This window comes from Rhinatrema bivittatum, chromosome 1 (genome assembly GCF_901001135.1).
Source record: "Rhinatrema bivittatum chromosome 1, aRhiBiv1.1, whole genome shotgun sequence".
NCBI lineage: Eukaryota > Metazoa > Chordata > Amphibia > Gymnophiona > Rhinatrematidae > Rhinatrema > Rhinatrema bivittatum.
In genome coordinates, this window is record NC_042615.1 from 41,421,386 (window position 1) to 41,446,420 (window position 25,035).

Here is a 25,035-nt window from a genome sequence, read left to right on the forward strand (position 1 = left end):
AAGGAGGTGGCTAACAAAATAAAGGCAAAAGGATTTGCCATACTGGGACAGAGCAAAGGTTCATCAAGCCAAGTATCCTGTTTCAACAGTGGCCAATCCAGGTCGCAAGTACTTTGCCAGGATCCCAAAGGGTAGAGAGATTCCATGCTGCTTATCCCACTTTAATAATGGTTTATGGACTTTTCCCCCAGGAACTCGTCCAAACCTTTTTTAAATGCTACAGTAACAGCTTTCACCACATTCTCTGGCAATGAATTCCTGAGCTTAATTATTAGTTTTAAATGTATAACTTAGTAACTTCACTGTGTGTCCCCTAGTCTTTGTACAAGAAGAACATTGGTCAAACAGAAAAAAAAGGATCACCAAAAAGGTCGTGTGAGGTGACAAAACATTTTTCAGATATATCTGAGAAAGGCCAGAAGTGGCATTGTAAAATTGAAGGGAAAAAAGGAGCAATGTGTGGAGAAAGATGAAGGAAAAGCAGAAATATTAAATAAATACTTCAGTAATCTGAACAATTGCAATATATTAAACCTCCCATACAAAAATAACACTAACTGCCAGCATTCAAACAGTAAGAACCCTACCCATGAAAATGCAACACCGCAAATATTACTCCAGGCCCTAAAACACCAAGACAGCTCCTATTAGGAAAACAGAACAAGTCAGGCTGCCTTAGATCCCCTGTAGCAGCGACACCATTCATTTACTCACCACAGGGGTCAGACTAACCAGCCTCCTCTTCCTTTTACTTGTGTGAAGAGAAACCACATCCACCTGTTTCCAGTCCTCCCGCACTACCACGTGAATTCCATAATGCACCCACAGAGCAAGCACACCTCTGGTACTGTGTGCAGTTCTGGCCACCCTATCTCACAGAAGATATAACAGAACTAGAAAATATACAGAAAAAGGCAACTGAAATGATAAAGGGGGTGGAAAAGGTCTCTTGTGAAGAAAGGCTAAACAAGTTAGGGCTCTTCAGCTTGGAAAAAAAAAAAAGAGATGGCAGAGAGGGGATATGATACAAGTTTATAAAATCATGAGGGAATGGAATGGGAACACGTGGAACTGAATTATCTTTTCAAATAATAGAAAAACAAGGAGATACTTCATGAAAACAAATCGTAAAGTATTTTTTCACTCAGTGCATATTTATGCTGTGGAATCTGTTGCCAGAGAACATGCTCAAAGCAACTAGAGGAGCAGGATTTTAAAGCAGTTTGAACAAGATCCTGAACAAAAAGCCAATAAACGGTTATTAGCCAGAAAGACATAAGCTGGGTAGCACCTTATAGACTAAACAAGTTATTAGCCCAGGCAGGCTTGGGAAAGCCATCACTTATCCCTGGGAGCAAGCAACAAGAACTAGATCTACTTTTTGGGATCTTCCGGATACTTGTGACCCAATCTTGCCACTGTTCAGAGACAGAATGCAGGTCTCGATACATCTTGGTATGACCCAGCATAGCATACCTTATATTCATGAGAAACGTCTTAGGAAATTAAAGTGTCATGGGATAGGGGGCAGTGTCCTATTGTACACTGCCAACTGGTTAAAAGAAATCAGAGAGTAGGGATAAATGGTAAATTTTCCCAATGGAGAAGTTGAAAAGTGGAGTTCCCCAGGGATCTGGAAATGGGAACAAGTGAAGTGATCAAATTTGCCAATGACACAAAATTATTCAAAGTTGTTCAATCACAAGACAAATGTGAGAAATTGCAAGAAGACCTTGCAAAACTGGGAGACTGGGCATGCAAATGGCAAATGAAATTTAATGTGGACAAGGGAAAAGTGATGCACTTAGGGAAGAGTAACCCAAATTATAACTACATAATGAAAGGTGCCACATTAGAAATCACCATTCTGGAAAAGGATCTAGGCATTATCATTGATATTATGTTCAAATCTTCTGCTCAGTGTGCAACAGCAGCCGAGAAAGCAGAATGCTAGGGATTATTAGGAAAGGAATGGAGAACTCTGTATCGCTCCCTGGTGCAACCTCATCTTGAGTACTGTACGCAGTTCTGGTCACCACATCTCAAAAAAGATATAGCAGAATTAAAAAAGTTACAGAGAAGGGCGACCAAAATGATAAAGGAGATGGAACGATTCCCCTATAAGGAAAGCTAAAGAGGATAGGACTCTTCAGCTTGGAGAAGAGACAGCTAAGGGGAGATATGATAGAGGTTCATAAAATAATGAGTGAAATGGAACAACTAAATGTTAATCAGTTTACTCTTTCAGAAAGTACAAAGACCAAGGGACACACAATGAAGGTACTAGATAATACATTTAAAAATACATTAAAAAAAAAGAGAAAGCAGAATTGCTGACCTACAACAGCAGGATATTAATCCTTACACACGGGTGTCATCATCAGATGGAACCTCGAAGCGGCAAACTTATGTCAAAGTTTCTAGAACTTTGATTAGATACAATGAGCATGCCCAGTATGCCCTATACCACATTTCCACGTGGGGTCCATTCTCCAGTCTTGTAACATAGAATTATAATAAAAAAAAAAATAGGAGAAAGTGAACTCCGCAGGTTGGTGGGCGGGTTTCATGAGGACTAAAATCCTGCTGTCCTTGGAGAACACCTGCTATAGGTAAGCAACTCTGCTTTCTCCAAGGACAAGCAGGATGGTAGTCCTCACACAATGGTGAATCCCTAGCTACAGGTTGTTCCCCAACACTAAAGAGGACCAACAAACACCCAACCAGGTGCCAACAGGCACAGCAACACTGGTGCTGTTGGTAACAGAGGGGGGAGACAGCCTGAACCCAAACACAGGGCCCTAGGTGGGAGAGTTGGGTTCTACTCCTCAAACAGACTGGCCGAACCTACTGTCGCATCAGCCACCCCCATTCAGACAGTAATGAGATGTAAATGTTTGGAGAGAACTCCATGTCACAGCCTTGCAGATCTCCTCCACAGGAACTGCTCACAGGTGAACCAATGATGCTGCCATAGCTCTGACAAAATGAACCTTGACATGTCCCCTAAAATGCAGTACTGGCTAGGAATAACAAAAAGAGAGGCAATCTGTTAGGCAATTGTCTGTTTGGCAATGACAATGCCCAACCTATTCCTATCAAAAGAAAAAAAAGTTGGGTGAACTGTCTATGGGCTTCTGTCCACTCCAGACAGAAGGCTAAGGCTCGCTTGCAGTCCAAACTGTGCAGTGCTCATTCGCCTTGGTGAGAATGGGGTCTGAGAAAGAATATTGGCAGGACAACTGACTGATTAAGATGGAAGTCTTTCACCACCTTGGGCAGGATCTTAGGATGTATACACAAGACCACTAAGAACATAAGAATTGCCATACTGGATCAGATCAAGGGTCCATCAAGCCCAGCATCCTGTTTCCAACAGTGGCCAATCCAGGCCATAAGAACCTGGCAAGTACCCAAAAACTAAGTCTATTCCATGCTACCGTTGCTAGTAATAGCAGTGGCTATTTTCTAAGTCAACTTAATAGCAGGTAATGGACTTCTCCTCCAAGAACTTACCCAATCCTTTTTTAAACACAGTTATACTAACTGCACTAAACAAATTCCAGAGTTTAATTGTGCGTTGAGTGAAAAAGAACTTTCTCCAATTAGTTTTAAATGTGCCACATGCTAACTTCATGGAGTGCCCCCTAGTCTTTCTATTATCCGAAAGAGTAAATAACTGATTCACATCTACCTGTTCTAGACCTCTCATGATTTTAAACACCTCTATCATACCCCCCCTCAGCCATCTCTTCTCCACGCTGAAAAGTCCTAACCTCTTTAGTCTTTCCTCATACAGGAGCTGTTCTATTTCCTTTATCATTTTAGTCGCCCTTCTCTGTACCTTCTCCATCGCAACTATATCTTTTTTGAGATGCGGCAACCAGAATTGTACACAGTATTCAAAGTGCGGTCTCACCATGGAGCAATACAGGGGCATTATGACATTTTCCGTTTTATTCACCATTCCCTTTCTAATAATTCCTAACATTCTGTTTGCTTTTTTGACTGCCTCAGCACACTGAACAGACGATTTCAATGTATTATCCACTATGATGCCTAGATCTTTTTCCTGGCTGGTAACTCCTAACATAGAACCTAACACTGAGTAACTACAACAAGGGTTATTTTTCCCTATATGCATCACTTTGCACTTGTCCACGTTAAATTTCTTCTGCCATTTGGATGCCTAATCTTCCAGTCTCACAAGGTCCTTCTGTAATTTATCACAATCCGCTTGAGATTTAACTACTCTGCATAATTTTGTGTCATTGGCAAATGTGATCACTTCAATTGTCGTACCCCTTTCCAGATCATTCATAAATATATTAAAAAGCACTGGTCCAAGTACATTCTGTCATGATAAAGCTTCGTGTAAGGTGGATAAGTCACGAAGGCCTGGAGCTAGCTAACCCTGCGGGCTCAGGTAACCACCACCAAAAATATGAGCTTCCAGGTCACAGGTGCGCAGCAGCTCGAAAGGAGCTTTCATCAGCTGAGCTAACACTGCATTGAGGTCCCAAGACGCAACAAGAGGCCTTACAGAGATGGTGGTATGCACCAATTGCACTGAGATGAACTCTAACAGATTTGGTATTTAAGTCAGCTTCTGATAGGTGTAGAAGGTAGTCAAGCAGGTTTTGTGTGGGGCAGGGAAATGGATCCAGGGCCTTATGCTCACACCACATAAAAAACCTTGTCCACTTCAGTCCATAGGACTTTCTAGTGGAAGGCTGTCTGCCCTCATCTTGCGTAATGAGGTCTGGGGAAGTCCCCAGACTGATCGGTCTCTGGATAGGCAACCCCGTAGGAGTGGAAACCAGACCTGTCTCGGCAATGAGGGGGTGTTCCCATATCCTCAGCAGCAACTCCTTAAGGATCTCGTGTACCGGGACCGCCATAATCTCCTTAGGAGATTATGGCGGTCCCGGTACACGAGATTTATGGCATTAAACTGGAAGATCACAAGCATTTTGTGTCTGGCATCCTCCTCCATCAATAATTGAAAAGGGATGGCCTCTGTCATCACCCTCACAAAACCTGCGAAGGTTAAGTCCTGATGTGGAGACGTCCTTCACGCCTCTAGAGGAGGAAGGTCTGAAGTGAGACCCTCAGAGCCCTCGGAGGACTCCTCCAAAATGTCATTCCCCCCCCCGCCCCACCCCATGGTCTTGGCCCTCCTCATCCTCACTGTAAGTGACAGGAGATGGGTCCCTAGGTGCTCCGCCTTTGTCGAGAGGTGCAGGCACCGGCAGAACTGGATGGGGGCAGCAGGCCTCGGTGTCTCTGCCAGCCTCGATGGAGCGCCCTCCTTGAAGGAAATGGAGTCTCAGATCTCAAGAAGAGGCCTGATCAGGGTTCCCTCAATTAAAACAGCCAGACTATCATCTACACAAGACTTTGCCTTTTCAGTAGCTGCACCTAATTTATGGAATTCTATACCCGCATCTCTGAGACTTGAAGAATGTCCCAAGAAATTTAAAATAACTTTAAAGACATTCTTGCTGAAACAAGCATTTAATTGAGAAGTGCCCGTATATATTCAATAGCAACTCAGGCACAATCAGGTTCCTTTCATGTTATATAGCTGCAGGACGAAATTAGGTTCAAGTTAACAGTCCTGCAGGCCTTCTTAATTTGGCAAGTAACGGCTAGTTAAGAATGTTTGTTTGTGATTTTATATTGTTTTATATTTATGTAATCTGTTATTTTATTATGTAAACACCGATGCACCACCGCCATGGGTAATCGACCATGAAAGGAAATTTACCTGATTCGTCAAAAACCCTGACTAGGTGACACTACGGGAGGGCACCTACCGGGACCCGGCGACAGAATGAGGAAAAATCCAAGAAAAATGCAAGAAAAAATAAAGTTTTCCACAAGGCCAAAAAATAGCCAAAGTGATCTAACTCGCACAGCAAGGCTTTTAGCACCACGGAAAAAGAGAGAGACTGGAGAGGTACCCCGAGTGAACACATGGTATAGGGCATGCTGGGCATGCTCAGTGTGTCTACTCAAAATTATAAAACTGTGACATAAGTTGTCCACATCGGGACTCCATCTGATGAAGTCATTCATGTGTGAGGACTGCCATCCTGCTTATCCTTGGAGAAAATATTGTTTCATTCAACGCATAATTAAGCTCTGATGAAAGCTATTAGTGTAGCTGCGTTTAAAAACTGTTTGGACAAGGTCCTGGAGGAAAAGTCCATAAACTATTATTAAGGTGGAATTGCAGATATCCACTGCTTATTCTTGGAATAAGCAGCTTAAAATCTATTTGCCCCTTGATATCCTGCCAGGTACTTGTGACTTGGATTGGCCTCTGTTGGAAACAGGATACTGGGCTTGATGGACCTTTGGTCTGACCCAGTATGGCAAGTCTTCTGTTCTTCAGAGCAGTCAGATGTGACAGTTGGAAGACGATCTTGCAGCATGCTAGTGAGTACTTATGGGTGAACCTGGCTGATATTTCACCTGCCTGAAATGACTTCACCCCCTCCTTATGTCAATCAAGGGAAACTTTTAACAAACCTTACTGTGGGGTGAGTCACTCTTAAAGAAGTGAACCTAAGGAAGTCACCTCTTTAGGAGCGACTGGATGTCAGCATTATGTAGAGGTGTCAGGTGGGTTGAGGGCACTGTGATATGGCTGAGTGGGCTATGTTAGTATTAAATGGATATTTTCTTAGCTTAGCCTCCCTAGTGAGACTAGAGCTGCTTTAAGTTATGTTTCCAGATTACTGACATATTGTATTGTTTTGATATATTTATGTATTTTACTGATGTACTTCTTGTTTGATGTATTAGATTAATTGGCCTGTGCTTATTATTATTATTGCATTATTTCTTTCTTGTAAACCACGTTGGGTTGTACGTCAAACACAAGGAAGGTTGTCTAGAAATATAAATTAACATTATGTATTTATTATTTAAAAAATATGTATATTCTGCTCATATTCACAGTGCACAGCAGATTGGAAAAGAAGCATTTGCCCTACCTGCTGGTAAAAAGAAAAAGGAGAATAAGGCTAGGGCTCAAGTCAGCCTTTTTGTAAACATGAGCTGAAAGCAACAAAGAACAGAGTTACATATTACAGCTATTGCACCTTCAAGACACTGCAAATGCAATCCCCAATCAAAGCAAATGGCTACATATGAAAGGTGAGATTTTCACAGTTTAAAAATGGACATCTGACAGCTGGAGAAAATTGCACGTGCCACTTTAACAGAACACTACAATGCTGGCCATCCCCTTGTGAAAGTGCATGGTACTATTTTGAAATAAGCTCAAGCCCTGAAAGTTTAATAAGGCGTCAGATGTCTGCATGTCATCTGGTTCGGCACAATATTTCAAGAATGCATATTCCGGCTTTCTAGTAAACCGATCCGAAGAACAGCTGCAGTCCAAACATTAGGTAGAAACCCAACTAGGAACGCTTCAGGCTGCCCTGACTTTCAATCCCTGTGAAACATAAGCAAGACGGCTTGCGGCAGGGCAAGAAGAAAGTCTCTGTGAGGTGGAAGCAGACGTCACCACACGTTTTTTTCAGAAAGTGTCAGCAGCCAATGCCTTGTCTGCGTGGCTTCCCATGACGATTTTTACAAAGTATAGATCTTGAATTTGTTTTTGATTTTTTTTTTTTTTTTTTTGGGACCAGCTTGCACAAATAGTCTGAAACATTTTTCCTCAGTACTCTGGTGCCGGACAATCAGCGCTGTTACCTGTGTTACGGTATTTTGTTTCATTTTTGTTCCGCAGCTCTCGCCTTTACAAAAGCTAGCACTACTAGCTTCTTGCAGTGAACAGTCAGCTCTTGAGCTTAGCGACACTAAAGAAAACAGGTGGTTTTGAACAATATGGAAGTCCACATTTGGCTCAGCTAGGATGTAACTAAAACCAGCATACCAGGCACGTAGAGGCAGTAGTGGATAAAGCAGACACTCAAGTCCAGCATTATGATCCCCCAGTACCACAGCTAAACACAACTAGAGGTCTAGATAGATGTATAAAGGTATAGACAGACGTGTATATAGGGATAGGACAGACACAAAATGGAAAGAAAGCTGTAGAACTAGGGGTGATGAACTCCAAGGCGGTAGATTCAATAAATATTTCATCACAGAAAGGGTGGTGAATGCATGGAGTGCCCTCCTGGAAGAGGAGGTGAAGACAAGAGCAGTGACGGAATTCCATAGGGTGTGGGACAAGGGATGACTATCAAGAAAAGTGGCAGTTACTACCTACAACAATAAAGGCTTACTGGGCAGACTGGATTAGACCACTTGGGTCTTTTTCTGCTGTCATTTACTATGGGGCCGATGCAATACAGTATAACCAGCAGTCGGACGCAGGTTGCCTGAGCGCTAATGAATCCCCTAATGCAATAAGGGGATTAGCGCCTATTCAACACGCGTCCAACGCAGAGTGAGTCAAATAGCGCTAATCACATGCAAATGCATGTGATTGAGGCTATCAGCATTCACTCCAGATGCAAAAAATAAAAATGTGCGTCTAGGACCCACATCTAGCGCTCGGCAATTAACGCCTGCCTGGAGCAGGCGTTAATTGCTGAGCGCTCCTTAAACCAGTACAGAAAAGCAGAAAAAACTGCTTTTCTGTACTGCCTCCTACTTAATATCGTTGCGATATTAAGAAGGAAGAAAAACAAAACTTAAATAAAGTTAAAGAACAGGAAAAAAAAAAACAAAACACTGGCAGTTGGGAGCAGGAAACAGACGCTTGAATGACATGCGTCTGTTTCCTGAAACCCCTGGCTGTGCGGCGTTTAGGGAAACCGACACCGATAAACCCGGCATCTGTTTTCCTAACCGGCAGACCGCCGACACCAATCGGGTTCGTGTTAGCAAGGAGGCGCTAGGGGCGCGCAAGCTACCCTAGCGCCTCCTTACTAACGTGACCCCCTAATTTAAATATTGCATGGTGCCCCCCCTTGGGGGGGGCGTGTTAAGAAAGCGGGCGCTGACTGTTCAGCGTCCACTTTCTACGCAAATTTATGGCATTGCCCCCTATGTTGCTATGTTTGACCAACAGGACAAACATGAACTGCCTTTTTCTAGGCTCAGCAGCCAAATCCTTTTTGCAATATGAATGAGGGGGAGAGTGAGTGAGTGAGAGAAAAAGATCAACCCTACATGACATTTCCAGCTTGTTAGCTTTAGTCCTTCCTGTCCGTCTTATTCCCTATTTTCTTGAAATTTGGGTTGTTTAGATCCAGGTCCTAGTCACACCAGGGCACTTACACTTCATGGGAGTTGCTTCAGCTGGCCTGCTTACCCCCCTGCCTCCCAAGAAATAATCCCCGTCACCAGGGCTGTGCTTCAGTTATTAGGACCAGAAGATACAACTGTGTATCGAGAGTTTCAAAGGAAGACACAACCAAGCTTAAACCAGCTAAGCATAATGCCACCAAGATTATCACTTTTTTTTTTTTTTTTTATTCCCGTAGAACCGGTTTGGAATCATGAAGTGGTATCCTGTCTGCAATCCTAAGGATTACTTTGCTTATAAATTGTTTGTGAATCAGCAAGTGAGCCAGAAACGGCTTATCTGAATGAAAAGCAACAGCAAGATGAGCCAGGCTGGCTCCCAGCCTGTGCTGCGGAAACAAGAGGCGTCAGCAATTATGAACTGCAACCATAAAACCCTGCTCATAATCCAGGTACTTACCAACAGATGGGGTTTATTTAACAGTGATGGGGAGGGTGAGATAGCTTAGCTGCAGTTCAAAGGGACAGCACTCTGGAAAATCCAGGTTTGATTCCTGAGCTTGGCAGGGCTGGGGGACACTTCAGAAGCTGTGTTCACAGGTTAAAAAAAAATGCCTCGGTCATTACACAGAAACATAGAAATGATGGCAAAAAAAGACCAAATGATCCACCCAGGCTGCCCAGCAAGCCTATGCCAGTATCTGCTGCACTGTGCAGGTCACCCCCACGCTTATCAGTTTACCAGACCGTAAAAGTCAGGGCCCTCGGATGCTGTTTGAATCCCAAGTTCCCTTAACCCTTGCCGTGAAAGCAGAGAGCAATGTTGCAGCTGCATCCAAGTTATCAGGCATATAGAGTCATTCATCGAAATGCATTATGGCGTTAACTCCCGCGATAATAGTACTATCGCACGGCGCAAATGCAAATTTTTGGAAGGGGTAGGATTAGGGAGGGGTTTGGGGCATGATTAATTAAAATGAGGGGCAATATTGCACCATGCGATAGCATAACGCACGCTATTGCACGATTTTAACACTGGAAATAGCTACACCTTTTTTCCTGGCGTTAAGCTATGCAATATGCCTGAAACGGCCGTAATGCAATTTGCTATAAATTTTGCAAATTGCATTTTGGCCATGGGAGGAGAGATGAGGAGGGAGGGGGGAAAGGGAGAGGGAGAGTGGAGTGGAGTGGAGTAGAGAGTGACAGAGAGAGCCTCTGGGAAGGCCTTCACAGTTTTCAACTATTTGTATGACTATAGGAGGGCCGGCTAATAGCTCGAGATGAAGAATTGGTGGTAGTTTAGGGTTTAGGAGCCAGTTTTACATGCGGAGTGACACATATGAACTGCACAGTACACCTCTGTGAAGATTTGACATCATTTGGAGTTAGGAAAGTCTCACAAAGTTGAGATTTCTATTATGTTATATCACCCTAGCTTGATGGTACCCTATGATAGAGTCCATCAAGCAAGGGTGTCTCTCTCCACACACTGATCTTTGTCACCTTTCAATTTTCACTATACCACTGCGGACCTTTGTCCTTTATCTGAAAAATGTTTTGTCACCTCTCTTTACCTCTTTGACAATCCTTTCTCCCACCTTTCTTAATTTCCTTCTTCGTCTCCCTCAGTTTCACTAGATATTCTTCCCTGTGTTCCTCTTTTTGGAATCCTTTATATTTCTTGAACGCTGTTCTTTTGCTTTTATTTTATCAGCCACCACCTTAACCAGATCGGTTTCTTATTTCTCTTACTTTTGTTTACTTTTCTAACATATAGATTTTTTTGGCTTTGCAAAAGCTCCTTTTAGTTTGGCTCACTGTTGCTCCACCTCTCTCATTTTCTACCAGTCTTCTAGTTCTATCTCCAGGTACGTCCCCCATTTTGACAAACTCCATATTTTTAACATTCAAACCTCAGGTCTTCATATGACTTCTCTGTAACCTATTTGCGATATCAAACCATACTTCTGATGATCACTGGTGCTGAAGTGGGCCCCCACTTGGACATTAGAGACATTATCCACGTTAGTGAGCACTAAATCAAGTACAGCTCCTTCCCTCGTGGGTTCCATTATCATTTGTTTGAACAGAGCGCCTTGCAGGGCATCTACTATCTCTCTACTTCTGGTAGACTCTGCAGAAGGGAGTCTCCAGTTTACGTCTGGCAGATTAAAAGCTCCAACAATCAACACTTCCCCCTTATTTCCCACTTTTTTGATGTCTTTGACCAGATCTCTGTCTAGTTCTTCTATATGAGAGTCAGAGGCCTGTAAACCACTCCAGTAAAAATGGATGCACCATCATCTTTTTTTAGGACGGCCCATAGTGCTTCTTCTTCACCCCACATTCCTTGCAGTTCAGTTGCTTGGATATTGTTTTTCACATAAAGCGCTACTCCTCCCCCTTTTCTGTCTTCTCTGTCCTTCCTTAACAATAGCAGAGGGAATGGCCTCTGCTATTAATTGCATCAGTAGCATGGGATCTTCTTAGTGTTTGGGTACTTGTGGCTTGGTTTGGCCTATGTTGGAAACAGGATGCTGGGCTTGATGGACCAGCATTGCAATTTCTTATGTTCTTATAGCCCAGTAAGGCCTTATGACAATCATGAGAATCCATTAGGAGTGCCAAGATTCGAAGGAGACTGCAGTCCAAATCTTTGCAATGGCTCAGCTAGATTGAAGGGGATTACACATAAGGGGGGGGGAGATGACTCCAGGTAGCCACCAATGGTGCCATAGCCCCAGCAGAGGCCATTTCCAACTGAGCTGAAATCCCAAAACTAGAGAAACATTTTGGAAAAAAAATGCAAACCAAATCTCTCTTTCTTCCCTATTACCTGCCACCCCCTCCCCCTTCCAAAAAATATACCTTCTATTTTTTCTGTTAATCTGGTCATGAATTGTGATCTAATATATCCTGCACAGTGATAAAAACGCAGACCATGGGCATTTACAGCTATGGGCCATTCCTATTTTTCTGATTGTCTGGGAATAATCTGATAGTGTAAAAATAAGGGAACATTATGCCTAGGGACAAGCTCTTACATACTACTTGAATACTGTTTCAGCAAAGTGAGATACAGAAAGGTACAGAATATGGCAGTGCTTTCACTTTCTGACAAGCTTCAAGGACCTAACACAAAATCAGCTCAAGTCCTAGTGAAATGCCATCCAAAATTCTGCATCACACACGCAGCTGCTTGACAAATTATCCAGTGCTTATTAAAAGAGTTTCAAATCAGTATGAAAAAACAGAGCTAAATCTGAACTCCGATTCACTTAAACCTTGTCTCTTCAGATGACAGTGGGGTTGTTATACCAACTTGTGCTATTTGGCACCAGGTCATGTGAGACTGAGGCAGTCAAGTCATATTTTAACCAATTGCAGATTCAAAACTTTCTCGGCAATTCTCAATATATTAAAAATATATATATTGAAATGCCTCGGTAACCATCCTATATGCTTTCAAATCCTAATCAGCAAAGAATGGCTATACTTTTTAGGAATTAACACATTGGAACGAGTTATTGACATTATGGAATTTTCTTGTTGATTAATTTGAATTTGTTTTGCTCTTATATTGGGCATTAATCCGTAACATACATATCTAACTTAATAATGAGTTAAGAGGCTATGCTTCGATGTCAGAAATGCACCGTACTGTGAGAACTGTATACGCCATTTGTCACTGATCTCAGACATCATCCCATTCTTTACCACAGAAGACGTCTTGCACTCTTCATAATATGGACTGAAGTGCTCATACTTTATGCCCGATGTTCTCTCTTTGTTTTTCTTGTTCTATGGGGAGTGGCCTTAATTAGATGCTGTTTTCCCTTGTTTTATGCAGCAATGTACCTTTACTTGACATGTAATAACTGATTGTCATCACAAAAATATTTTTATGATATACCCAGATAATATCTAGTTATGTATCTACTTGCAGATGCCACTATTCAGATTTTCAAGTTAATGGTACAGTCTGAATCAATGCAGTTTTATTAGTCCTTATATTTCACACGTTTTTGGCATTTTCCAGTTCTATAACTTCTAATACGTATCTGCATTTACTTGCCGAGTCATCTAAATGATTATTTGATTTGCTCTCCTTTACCTTTATCTACGGAAGCTGGTCTGACCACGCTAAGGGAAATGCGGCCTTTCTGTATCTCCCAGGGATACCTGTATTACTTACTGATATACAATAAAAAATTGCTATTTGTTTCTACAAATTTTGGTGTGGTATCCTTGTGTCCGTGGAGAAGGGCCTTAAGCGTGTTTGGCACTTAACAGATGGTAAGTTTTAAACAGGCACGTGTGCGCGCATTTGTGCACGTTTTTCGGCCCGCACCCAGGGTCACAAACATTTTATAACATACATGTGTATATGCACGCATATCAGAAAAATAGGTAGACCGCGGGCACACAGGTGTGCAATTTTAAGTGGATGTGCGCCTGTGGGGCGGATTTTAAAAGGCCCACGCGCGCCTATTTTGCATAGGCCGCCGGCGCGCATAAAGCCCCGGGACGCGCGTAAGTCCCGGGGCTTTCGAAAAGGGGAGGGAGGAGGCGTGCCCGGGGACGTGGTCGAGGCCTCCGGACCAGCCCCCGGGACCGGAGGACGGAGCGGTGCTGACAGCTGACGGAGCGGTGCTGACGGAGCGGTGCTGACAGCTTTGTCGGCAAAGGTAAGGGGGGGTTAGATAGGGCCGGGGGGCTGGGTTAGGTAGGGGAAGGGAGGGGAAGGTGGGGGGAGGGCGAAGAAAAGTTCCCTCCGAGGCCGCTCCGAAATCGTTCCCTCCGAAATCGGAGCGGCCTCGAAGGAAACAGGCAGGCCGTGCTGGGCTCGGCGCGCACAGGTTGCACAAATGTGCACCCCCTTGTGCGCGCCGACCTTGGATTTTATAAGATACGCGCGGCTATGCGCGTATCTTATAAAATCCAGCGTACTTTTTGAAGATCTACCCCTATGTGCGCAAATCCCGCTCCTATCGCCTAAGTGGGGATTTTAATAGGCAAGCACGCCAACACCATTACCAGTTTTAACAGATCCTTTCCAGTTCGCCCAGGCAGGGAAAAGGACTTCCAGAACCTCACTTCCCCCCCTGTTAGCACGACCCTTAGAACCCTGCTGACTAGCCTAGAATTTATTTTATTTTATTTCTTGCACGCCATCCGTAGCAGTAGTAAAGTTACACGGCAGAGGACCCTGACTCACGCATATCTCTTGGCCTTCCCCCGACACGCCCTGCCCCTTTTTTCAAAACTTTTCACTTGTGCGCGCAGCAGGAGATACGCACGTGCACGAGTGACTTTTAAAATCCGCTCAGCGCGCGCCGACCCAGCTCATGTGCACCTCTCCCACTTTTGGCGCGCGCAGGGTTTTTAAAATTCGCCTTTTAAATTCCTTCATTATGGGCTGCACATCTGGCAGCTGGGACTCATGCAAGAGCTTTTTCTGTTGCGGGCCCAAGCTGCTGGAGCCGCTTTTCTGAGCAAATGGCACCAAAACATTTACAAAGCAACTTAAAACATACATGCGCCAACTAGCTGTCAGCTCCAGTGCACCATAAATACTTATTTATTTTATTTATCTATCGAGTTTTATATACCGTCATTCGGTTTCGCCATCATAACAGTTTACAAAAAAATACGATGTTTTCAAGGTTTTCAAAAAGGTTCAAATGATTGTTAACATAGAGACATCATATACAAGTTATTTGCTGTTCAGTTTTTTACGTTTCAATTCTTTGTTATAACATATACTTGTGTTGAGTTTCAGTTTTCTTAAGGCTGTAGAACTGGCTGGGAAGGCCAAGCAGGTCCATCTCGGTCGTGTAACGAACTTTACTTGTAGTCTAAAAGTTATGGCATTATGCAGATGAGCTGCTTTAGTATGTCATTGTCTTGTGTCTGGATGTATTTTAGGACTATTTTGTTAACATACTCCCTTTGAGCTTTAGTCTAAAGTGGGTTATAAATCTTTCCATTAAACACAATAATTAATTAACTGCGACCACTCGTAATACTTGATGGGACTCTGATAAGCTCTTACCAGTTCTGCATTCACCACTCACCAAATCAAGTGATCCCTCAGAGGCTTCTCCACTATTTTACCGTGAGAATGAGCAAACTAAGCCACTTCCCAGAGATGAAGGAAGACCTCCGATCAGAGGAATATTTGTTTTCCTCCCAAAATGCCTTTTTTGATTTCCTGCCATTTATCTACTTTTGTTTCATAAGCCTTGGAAGCCCTCACTCACAGTCCAAGTATTTCCAAACAGCTGGAATTTCAATGACATGGGAGTATTTGGTTTCAAATAAAGCAAAAAAAAAAGTATGCTTTTTTGCATTTCCTGTGCTCTGTGCTGTTAGAATTTATGTCCATAAGACTCCCTTCAAAATATAAATAAAGATATATTACAATTGTATTTAACCTGTCGTGTTACATGTAGGGTTGGCAACTGACTCCAGGTTTTTCAGGGCAGGTTGTATTGGAGGCCGTAGTTTAACCTTTATGTTCAAAGTAAGAAGTCCAGCAGAAGGGATTTGCTTGCCACTTAATCATAAGTTTAAAAAAAAAAACAAAAAACAGTTTAGTATTTATTAGGGATGTGCAATTGTTTAGGACGAATTAGGCAATTTTAACGAACGCCAAATTCATCCTGGTTCGGGGAACCTGAAAACCGAACCAAATTTTCGGGTTAGCGCACGCTAACGTTAAAATGTGATGCCAAATGTTAGCTCGCACTAAGCCAAAATTCAGGTCCCCTGAATTTCAAAGGCCCGAACCGCGGGAAATACGAAATTTCCCGCGGCAGGCCAAAAACGAAGCCCGAACCTTTCGCACATTTCAAGTATTTATTTGAGAAACAAAGCATCTCTGCAAAATAAGAAAGCCTGGTCTCTTTGGAAGCTGCAGCTCAGATGCTGGGCAGATCAGAAATTGAAACTGAAGTAGCAAACGGGGAGAGAGAGAAGCAAGGTGTGTCCAACCACACGCAGTAAGTGCTAAACAGAGAAAGAGGGAAAACATTTTAACATTCTCTTATTTTCATAACGATGCATGAGTTCATTACACACACACATTAGAACCTTCCCTCCCTTGTACACTTTTAAGAGTTGATGTTCCCAACAAGTTGATCCACTCCTGGCTTTACCCCCCTGCCTGTATGGACATGCAGTTTTGCTTTTCTAGGGGAATCGATAGGGACACCAGAACTACAAATCCCTGCAGGTAGTGGAGTAAAACCAGGAATGGATCAACCTGTCCTGAAAATCTGGGAGCCAAATGGCAACCTTCGTCATACACCTGAATTCAATTCTCCAAATGTAAAGATCCAAAAACACCACAATGCAGTCAACAAAATCTAGATTTGCATGGGGATCTTAATCATTTTTTTAGGGGGTTACAATGCAGCAGTTTCCCCCCCTGATTCTTTATTTCCCGGAATAAGAGGTGGAATCTGGCGTCATGAGCCTTCATACGTAATAAGAGATTTTTTTTTCTTTTTCCCTCCCATTGCAGTCACCCTCCTCAACGGGGAGTCATCCTACGCCAATGCTGCAGTCCGTCACAGCCTATGAAATCCAGATGTTAGAGGTCAGCCTTAAGCAAGGACCACCACTCTTCTCACCTCCACCTCAAAAGCAACTGTGAACACACGGCCTCTGCAGTATCCTCCGGGCCCAGGCAGCTGTGGGCCTGCATCGGGGAATGAACCAGAGCCCGTCTGCATGGCAGTATACAGCACTTGCCAACTGAGCCACTGCACCACCTTGCAATGTGTGTCCTTCTAATTTAGAGAGAACACATTCCTTACAATGTGTTAATTTGGATCGGCAGCAGATCTCGTCCAAAGAAAGGGTCCTGGCATGCTTTTACGTTTGAATGCTTCAGAAATATGTGCGCACCCACTTCTGAGGTGGGAAGCCTGTGCCTACCAATTTCAGTGCCTGAGCTGTATGACAGCTTTCCAAGGGCACGTGGGACAGGGAAGCAACATTATAATTTTTTGTTCTATTACAGGCACAGAAAAAAAAATAAATAAAGTGCCTCGCCAAGAGTCATACAGAACCTGGGTCATAAGGTGGGGCCTTGGCCGCAGAGCTTCAGATGCAGATGCCAATGCCGAAAGCCACATAGAGCCCCTCTGTTGGAGGATAGGTTTATAAGTGCAAGTAATCAATACATAAGCCCTATTGTTTCTAGAAAGAATTTGTCAACCCCCTCTTGCTCAGGGGTTGGTAACCTCCAGTCCCCATTTCACTCCGGTTTTCAGGATACCCCTTAGTGATTATGCAAAAGATAAGATTTGCAACCAACTGAAGCAGCGTGCATACAAATCTACTTCATGTATATTCATTAGGCACATCCTATTTATATTCATATTATCAAATTCATTAGGAATATCCGAACAGATTAATGTCCAGGGGGACTGGAGGTTGCACACCCCTGCTCTTGACGCATATTAATCCCTGTGATGCCGATTTCAGATGTAAGAAACAGGACTCAAGGCCCTGAGAGTCAAGTTCCTAAAGGCAGCAAAAAAAAAAAAATCTTCTTCCAGAAACTGGGTCACTTGGCAGCTCTACAATGTTCTACCTAGTAACCCTTAAAGCTCTCTTACTGTTCTACTGGACAGAAGATTGAATACAGGAGAATATTTCTGAACAAAAAAAAATACATGCTGCACAAGATCTGCTTCAGGGATTCACTTCAGCCTCCTATAAACAAAGTTTACTATGAAAGTGCATCTCATAATGACTCACCCCTGCACCTCTGCATTTCTTAAAGACCAACTCTACAAAACTTGGGAAAACATTCAAAGAGACCTGGCATAATGAGTGCCAACCACACCAGAAATCAACAGACAACTACCTTCCTAATGTACGATTCCCAAAGTTTTTAATATTTGCGCTCATCCATGCTACGTGCTATTATACTCCCTGCAACCGTGCAGTTTAAATAAGCAAAAGATCCTATTGAACATGGGAGTCTGCATCATCGTATCCCAGACAGCTTAATCTGAAAATGACAGGTTTCGATATTCCGAGGAACGTAATGGGACCAGCTTTATCTGATCTGTGCCACATTTCTAGAAAGATCATTCTGCATGCTTCTTTTCTTGAATTAAATCCACATGTCTCACACACACACACTTAACCCATTCAGCCTTGCACAGAACAGGATCTGGAGAGCACTCATGGGACAGCGGGGGGGGGGGGCCTGTCCCTCCTACTCCACTGAGAGAAGTTTTGTAAAGGAGTTTTGCCAGCTTTCAGCTCAGACAACAGCATAAAAATAAAAAATAAAACAGAAAGGGAGGCTATCGGAGGGGTACTCACAGTTTCCTGAGATCTCTCCTTGACATCATAGACCGTTAGCTTGATTGTGGTCTCCTCGGAGATGGGATACTCGGACGGGAACGTCACCCCAGTCAGAAACAGCGGGTCCCTTGTTCCCTGCACGGCACAAGTCAGAAACAGCCTTCATGCAGCAAAGGTAGCAGCTGGGAGGCAGAGCAACGTGCAGCTGACACATGAGAGTGCCACCAAATACTTTATTTTTTGTTTGAAAGAAACATTTCTGTAACCAAGGAAGAGATCTAAAGAGCTAAATATGATTCAAACATCAGAGCCAGAAAACTCTAAATACTAAGAAAAATGTAAATGAGTGGGTATTCTCTTCCAGTCCTTGAGGGCTGCAAAAGGGTTGTTTTTTCAGGATCTCTCTAATGAATATGCATGAGCTAGATTTGATGCGCACTGCCTTAATTGTATGCAAATGCAGCTCATGCATATTCGTTTGGGAGATCCTGAAAACCTGACCCCCTTTGCGGACCTTGAGGACTGGAAGTGAATATCACTTCATTTAAATCACACCGAGAGAGAGAGAGAGTGAGAGTGAGTGTGTGTGTGCGTGCGGGGGGGGGGGGGGGATGTCACAGGAGCCCTCCCAGATGGTAATAAACACCCTCGCTGGGCCTTGTTACCATTTCTCAGCATTGGCAATAAACAATTTATATTTCCAGCAGCACAGTTTATAGAAGCGTTTCCTCAGCACAGGCTGTCATTAGAGTTGGGATGTGTTTAAGTGGACATGGACTATGATTTGTGCTAAGCGGCAGAGAGAGGTTTGCTGACTCAATCACCTGGCAAAAAAAAAAAATAAAAAAATCTCATCCTGTCGACGAGGGTTTTATGCCAGACTCGGCCAATAAAAAAAATATTCTGCTGACAAGGAATTTCACTTCCCCCCCCCCCAAAACAACAGATTTTGTCAGCAAGTGAAATGGCCTCATGATCCGTGCTCTTTCTGCATGTACATTTCTAGTCACAAATTAAGGGCTGACATTTAAAAAAAAAAATGCCTCTGAATCTGAGGACGCCTGTGCTGTGCAATCCAGTTAATTTTCTCCCCAGGCTGTCGGAAATACATACAGCCCCCTCAACGTTTCCAATGCATTGAAGAGACTTGGCTGGGACTCCCAACGTAGCTCCAAGACGGCAGGCAGCGCTTGAGCCAGTCCTGGTTTTAATCTCGGAGCACGCACGGGATTGTTGGCACTTCCACTCTCTTAAGAACCAGGAAACCACACGTTCCCGCATATGCGGGAGGGGAAAAAACCAGGGCTGGCTCGGCGCTGGGCGCCTCACCTCAGACGCATTAGATTAGAAACATCAGATTCAAGTGCCTTTGGAACCTCTGAAGGAAAACAAAGCAAGGTCTGTATTAACAGTTTGCTGAGAGGGCACAGAAGAATATTCTGGTCACCGGGAGCGATGGACCAGCAGGCATTTCGGCTAGCAATGATGTGAATTACGGAGCTACAATGAAATGCATGGACTAAGGTGATATCATCGCGGATTAGCAGACGTTGAAATGCTACTCGAGCGTGAATTTGTGGCCATGTGACAGATCTGCCCCTCCCCCCCAACAACAAATCAAAGCATTTCAGTGATTTGGGCGTATTTCATGCATTGAATGGTCCAAGCCCGAGCCTGAAGGGACGCCCGGGATCCCAGAAGGCGAACTCTGGCCTCCCTGCCGGCTCGGCCCCGCAGCAGGAAAGCAGTGTACGACTCCGGTCTAAAGAGCATGCATTTCATCTGCGGCATGCGGCCAGACGGCGGCGAGTAAGCTCTCCCCCCCCCCCCCCCCCCAGCTGGCTCAGCTCCTGACAACTGCCCTTAGCGATCGGCCGGCAAACACCTAAGCAGCAGGGCTCCCCCTTCCTGCTCGGCGATCTCAGCTATCGAGCAACAGCTTTTTTAAAATATTAATAATCGAAACAAATCTTCAATCAGCTTTAGTTGCCTATTTTTCTTGCTTGTTTTACAGGGAGAAATGCATTTTATTCTCGCAATTAGGACAAAAAAAAAAGTACTTCTAGATGTACCTTCTTTTCCTGGTCACTAATGGCTCAGGGAATTACCATCCTGAGCGCACATTCCGTACATGCTGCTCTACTTCCCCACTTAAATCCCTTCCTGCCCACCAGGCAAGCAGCAGCGCACCAACTTTTTTTTTTATTATTATTATTAGTTTGCTAGGAAGCGGGTCCTTAAATCTGTACGTACCCTCCTTTTCGGAACACGGAAACAGGAGCCCATTGCTCAGGCTGCCGCGAAGGTCGGGCTTTCAAAGGCGAGGAGCGGAGGGGCCGGCCGGGGTCCGGAACGCGCGCATTTACCTCTGCCCCCCACCCCCCAAAGGGCTCCGGCCAGCGGCAACGCTCTGCTGCGCGCTTTAGTGCATACGGGCTCATGCTAGCACGGCCATTCCCAAACAACACAAGCCTACTACTACTACACGCCTCCGGTTGGGAGAATTAAAAAAAAAAAAAAAAAAGAAAACCGGCCTCTCATGAAAAGGCAAGTTCATTTCCGACTGCCTGTGCTGGTCGCCTGCCAAGAACGGCATAAGATCCCCAGGTATGCGCGCTGACACGCTGCTTGCCCGGCTACCTAGCGCGCGTGTAGTAACTTGTCTGGGCAGGCTTTCGCCTTCTGCCAAAAAAAAACAAACCCTGAACTGCAACCAGGAAGGTTATGGGTACGGCGGGGAGAGAAGAACATGAAAAAAAACACCCCTCTCACCTCCACTACTTCGGTGCTGAAAGATCGGGTCAGATTCTGCTCTGCCGGATGGACCACTGAGATCTGCACAAACGTATTCAGCTTGCGATCACGGGCACAAGTCAGAAGATCCTTGCATGCTGGAAACGGCACCAGAAGAAAGGGGGGGGAAACAAAACAAAACAAAAGAGAAACTGTAAAACCAAAACGCCCCCCCTCCAAGTAATAAAGCACTCGGGCACAGGATAAAGCAGCCTAAGCTTGCAGCTCTGAATGAAGTCCCTGGGGACTGGAGTCCATTTACCAGAGGAAGTCCCTTGGCAGGACCTTTAAAGGAATGGGAAGTCACATGCCAAAGAGCTGAAATGGGATTTTGTTTCCATGGAAGGAGGTTAGCAGTAAGGCCTTCCCTGGCAGGGGCACAACACAGGCAGCACACTGTAACGTCCTGCCGGGCAACCTCCCTGGTTCCTGTGGCGGTTTCGGCTAACCCACCATGAAATCGGATCTCTCCGCCTTGCCCACGTGTTGGATTCCTCTCCTTCAAGCCCCAGGTTTTCTGATGTGGAATTTAGAATAAAGTTATGTGCAGCTATGGCATCAATGGGCCTTATTCAAAAATGAATTTTTTTTCTGTTTATGGAATAAACAGTTTCCTTGCATAAGGGCCATAGGGACATTATGTCTAGTAGTCTGTTTTATGGTTATAACAACATCAAGAGCAATCTCACATGGTTCATAATTTTTCCTTTTTACTACTATCATTACTAGTACTGCTACTTAACACCTCTATAGCGCTACTCGCAACGCTATGCAAGCAATACACAAGAGACATTCCCTGCTCAGTAGAGCCTACAATCTAATCAAGACAAATATACAGGGCAAGAGACAATGGTTACAAATTAGATAAGGAGGCTGAAGGCAGACCATCAGGCTTAGGGTTTAAAAGCAGCCTCTAAAAGATGGGATTTGAACAAGGTGAGAGAGGGAGAATGGATGCAGCAGCTCAGGAAATCCATTCCAAGCACAAGGTGCAGCCGGGTGGGAAGCCCTGAGTCGGGAATTGGAGGTAGAGGGAAGAAAGGCGTAGCTAGGAGTGGCTTGTCCAAAGAGCAGAGTGCATGAGGAGGGGTAGAGAGAGAGATAAGCGAGGAGAGGCAGTGAGGAACTGCAAGAACATAACACAACATTATATAAATATATCTAGACAGTAACAAAACATTTTCAACTTCATCAAATGGAAAAGAAAAGAGTAGGGAATACCTACAAAAAAAAAAAATCCCTAAACACTTTAGAGACAATATCATGCGACTGCATTGCTTTTCATAAAGAGACTAGCACCAGCCAGCTGGCCAGTGGCAGTGTGCAGGAAATGCATCTGGGTCCCGGGCAGGGGCAGCTCTTAGAGCCCCCGGGAAGACGTTCCAGTCATCACCTGGATGGCTTGCGTCTGTACTTGGGGCAGGTTTTTGGGAGGCAACTGCATTTCTTAATTTTTTTTTAAGTTTATTGATTTTTTTTTATTTCCCGCCAGTCCATTCCATGCCCCAGGGTTAGAGGGCTGTTGCTGCCCTGGACTGCAGTACAGGGAGAGTGCTTAACAATGGGGGAATGACGGCTCATGGTGCCTGGGCCTCCTTTTGTCATAGCTAGAGCCTGTCACCTTATCCTGGTTTTGCCCCCATTGCATGCACGGAGGGAGACAGAGCCCTACTGTTCTTTTTAGGGAAATCAGAACGACAAATCCATGCAACCAACGGGGCAAAACCAGGCCGCGATCGGCCTCTTTGGGTCGACTCGAGTAAAATGCCAACTCTAGTCATGGCGGTTGGAAGGGCTGGAGCAGGGTCCGAATTGGGCTGGAAGCAGCTGTAGGCCTGCAACCCCCTCTCTTCCCTGCCCCACCACCTGCCAAAAAAAAGAAAAGATTTACAAAAGGTTATGTGGAATTATGACACAAAACCTTTGCTTGTCTAAATGGCTTTCCACAAAAAAGTAGGCCCTGGCGAGGAAGTGCTATACTGCTCTCCTTCCCCTAATGAATGTCCACAGTAGACATAAGGCAATAAGAAATGAACGTGGCTATTTACACAGAGAACCAAGTACTGAGGCTGCCAAATGCAGAACAATTCATAGAAGGATCAATGCAAGGTGCTGCTTGGCGTATCACAATGCTGCTAAACAAGAGGTGGAGGACAAGCAGAAATAAAGGCTTTCTCCCAAATTTGCACTGGATTCTAATGCACGCAGAAAAAAACCCAAATTCTGTTATTAATCCCTTTCTCTTCTATGCTCAGAGGTGTCGTCATAAATCTCAGTGACGTTAGAGAATACCAGGATCAGAGATGGCTTGCACAACTGCAATCCTGAATCGGGACTGTTAATCTTTGCCCTGTTTGCAGAGTAGCTCTTGGATTAAAGGAATAGTCGCAGGGGCATACGTCATTATAAGTGGACATAAGAACATAAGAAATTGCCATGCTGGGTCAGAACAAGGGTCCATCAAGCCCAGCATCCTGTTTCCAACAGAGGCCAAACCATTCAACAAGAACTTGGCAATTACCCAAACACCAAGAAGATCCCATGCTTCTGATGCAATTAATAGCAGTGGCTATTCCCTAAGTAAAATTGATTAATAGCCATTAATGGACTTCTCCTCCAAGAACTTATCCAAACCTTTTTTGAACCCAGCTACACTAACTGCACTAACCACATTCTCTGGCAACAAATTCCAGAGCTTTATTGTGCGCTGAGTGAAAAAGAATTTTCTCCGATTAGTCTTAAATGTGCTACTTGCTAACTTCATGGAATGCCCCCTAGTCCTTCTATTATTCGAAAGTGTAAATAACCGATTCACATCTACTCGTTCAAGACCTCTCATGATCTTAAAGATCTCTATCATATCCCCCCTTAGACAGTAGTAGATAAGGGTACTTCAGATCTGCCTGGACAAGGCCCTTGGTTCTGCCAAGCTGCAAAGCGGAGGACAGTGGAGGAGAAATGGTTCAGAGGACAGACCAAAGACTTGGCAGAAGGCCAAGTTGAGGTTGGGTTGCATAAAAGGTTTTGTGTGTGCATCTACCCAACATGAATTAATCCATCTGCTTGTGCTGGCCTGATGTTGGCTCAGCCACCTCTCCACCGATGACATCCAGGGAAGCCATAAAAGGTGACCCCTGCAACAGGGGTGATTCACTTCCAAAGGGGCTGCCTTTTTCGGGGCTCTTTCAGGAGCACATGGGGCTTAGAACTAGTTGGCAGTCATTTTGGGGTTTGGAGTGGGTTAAAGCTGTATGAGAATTTATTAAGATGGGGGCTTTGGGATATTGTTTTATTATTTAATTAAATGGATCATGGCCTTTCTTCCCTAGTGTGAGGGGGCAGTTTGGGTCTAAATGCTAGTTTGATAATGTATTTCTTTTTTTTATTGATATATTTATTGGTATGGATTACATGTTGATGCATTATTGTATTTTAATTATGTACTGAATTGTTCGGATGTATACTTTATTTGTGTATTGCTAAATGTTAGTTTATGATTATGTAACAGGCTTTGAGTATGGGTTTTATCTGTAGTAGAGCAGGATGCAAAGCAAAATTAGATTAGATCTGTATTGGGAATACTGGGTGGCCCATTTTGGATTTTAATCTGCTGTCATTTACAAAGATACCAAGTGGGAGCTAATGGGGGAGGGGCAGGAAACAAGAACTTGTGCA

General features: G+C 44.1%; 1 protein-coding gene across 4 annotated transcripts in view; it reads right to left on the reverse strand.

Annotated features, from left to right (window-relative positions):
* INPP4B (inositol polyphosphate-4-phosphatase type II B) overlaps positions 1-25,035 on the reverse strand; it is a 1,386,300-nt gene that overhangs the window by 737,998 nt on the left and 623,267 nt on the right. For 3 of the 4 annotated variants that reach the window (XM_029598221.1, XM_029598061.1, XM_029598140.1), the window contains exons 5-6: positions 21,340-21,458; positions 18,586-18,702 (exon numbers count right to left, since the gene is read on the reverse strand). In XM_029598221.1, the coding sequence (XP_029454081.1) occupies positions 18,586-18,702; positions 21,340-21,458 (236 nt within the window). Of the gene's footprint in view, positions 1-18,585; positions 18,703-20,820; positions 21,035-21,339; positions 21,459-25,035 lie in introns of those variants that run through there. The other variant, XM_029598309.1, reaches the window with a different exon arrangement.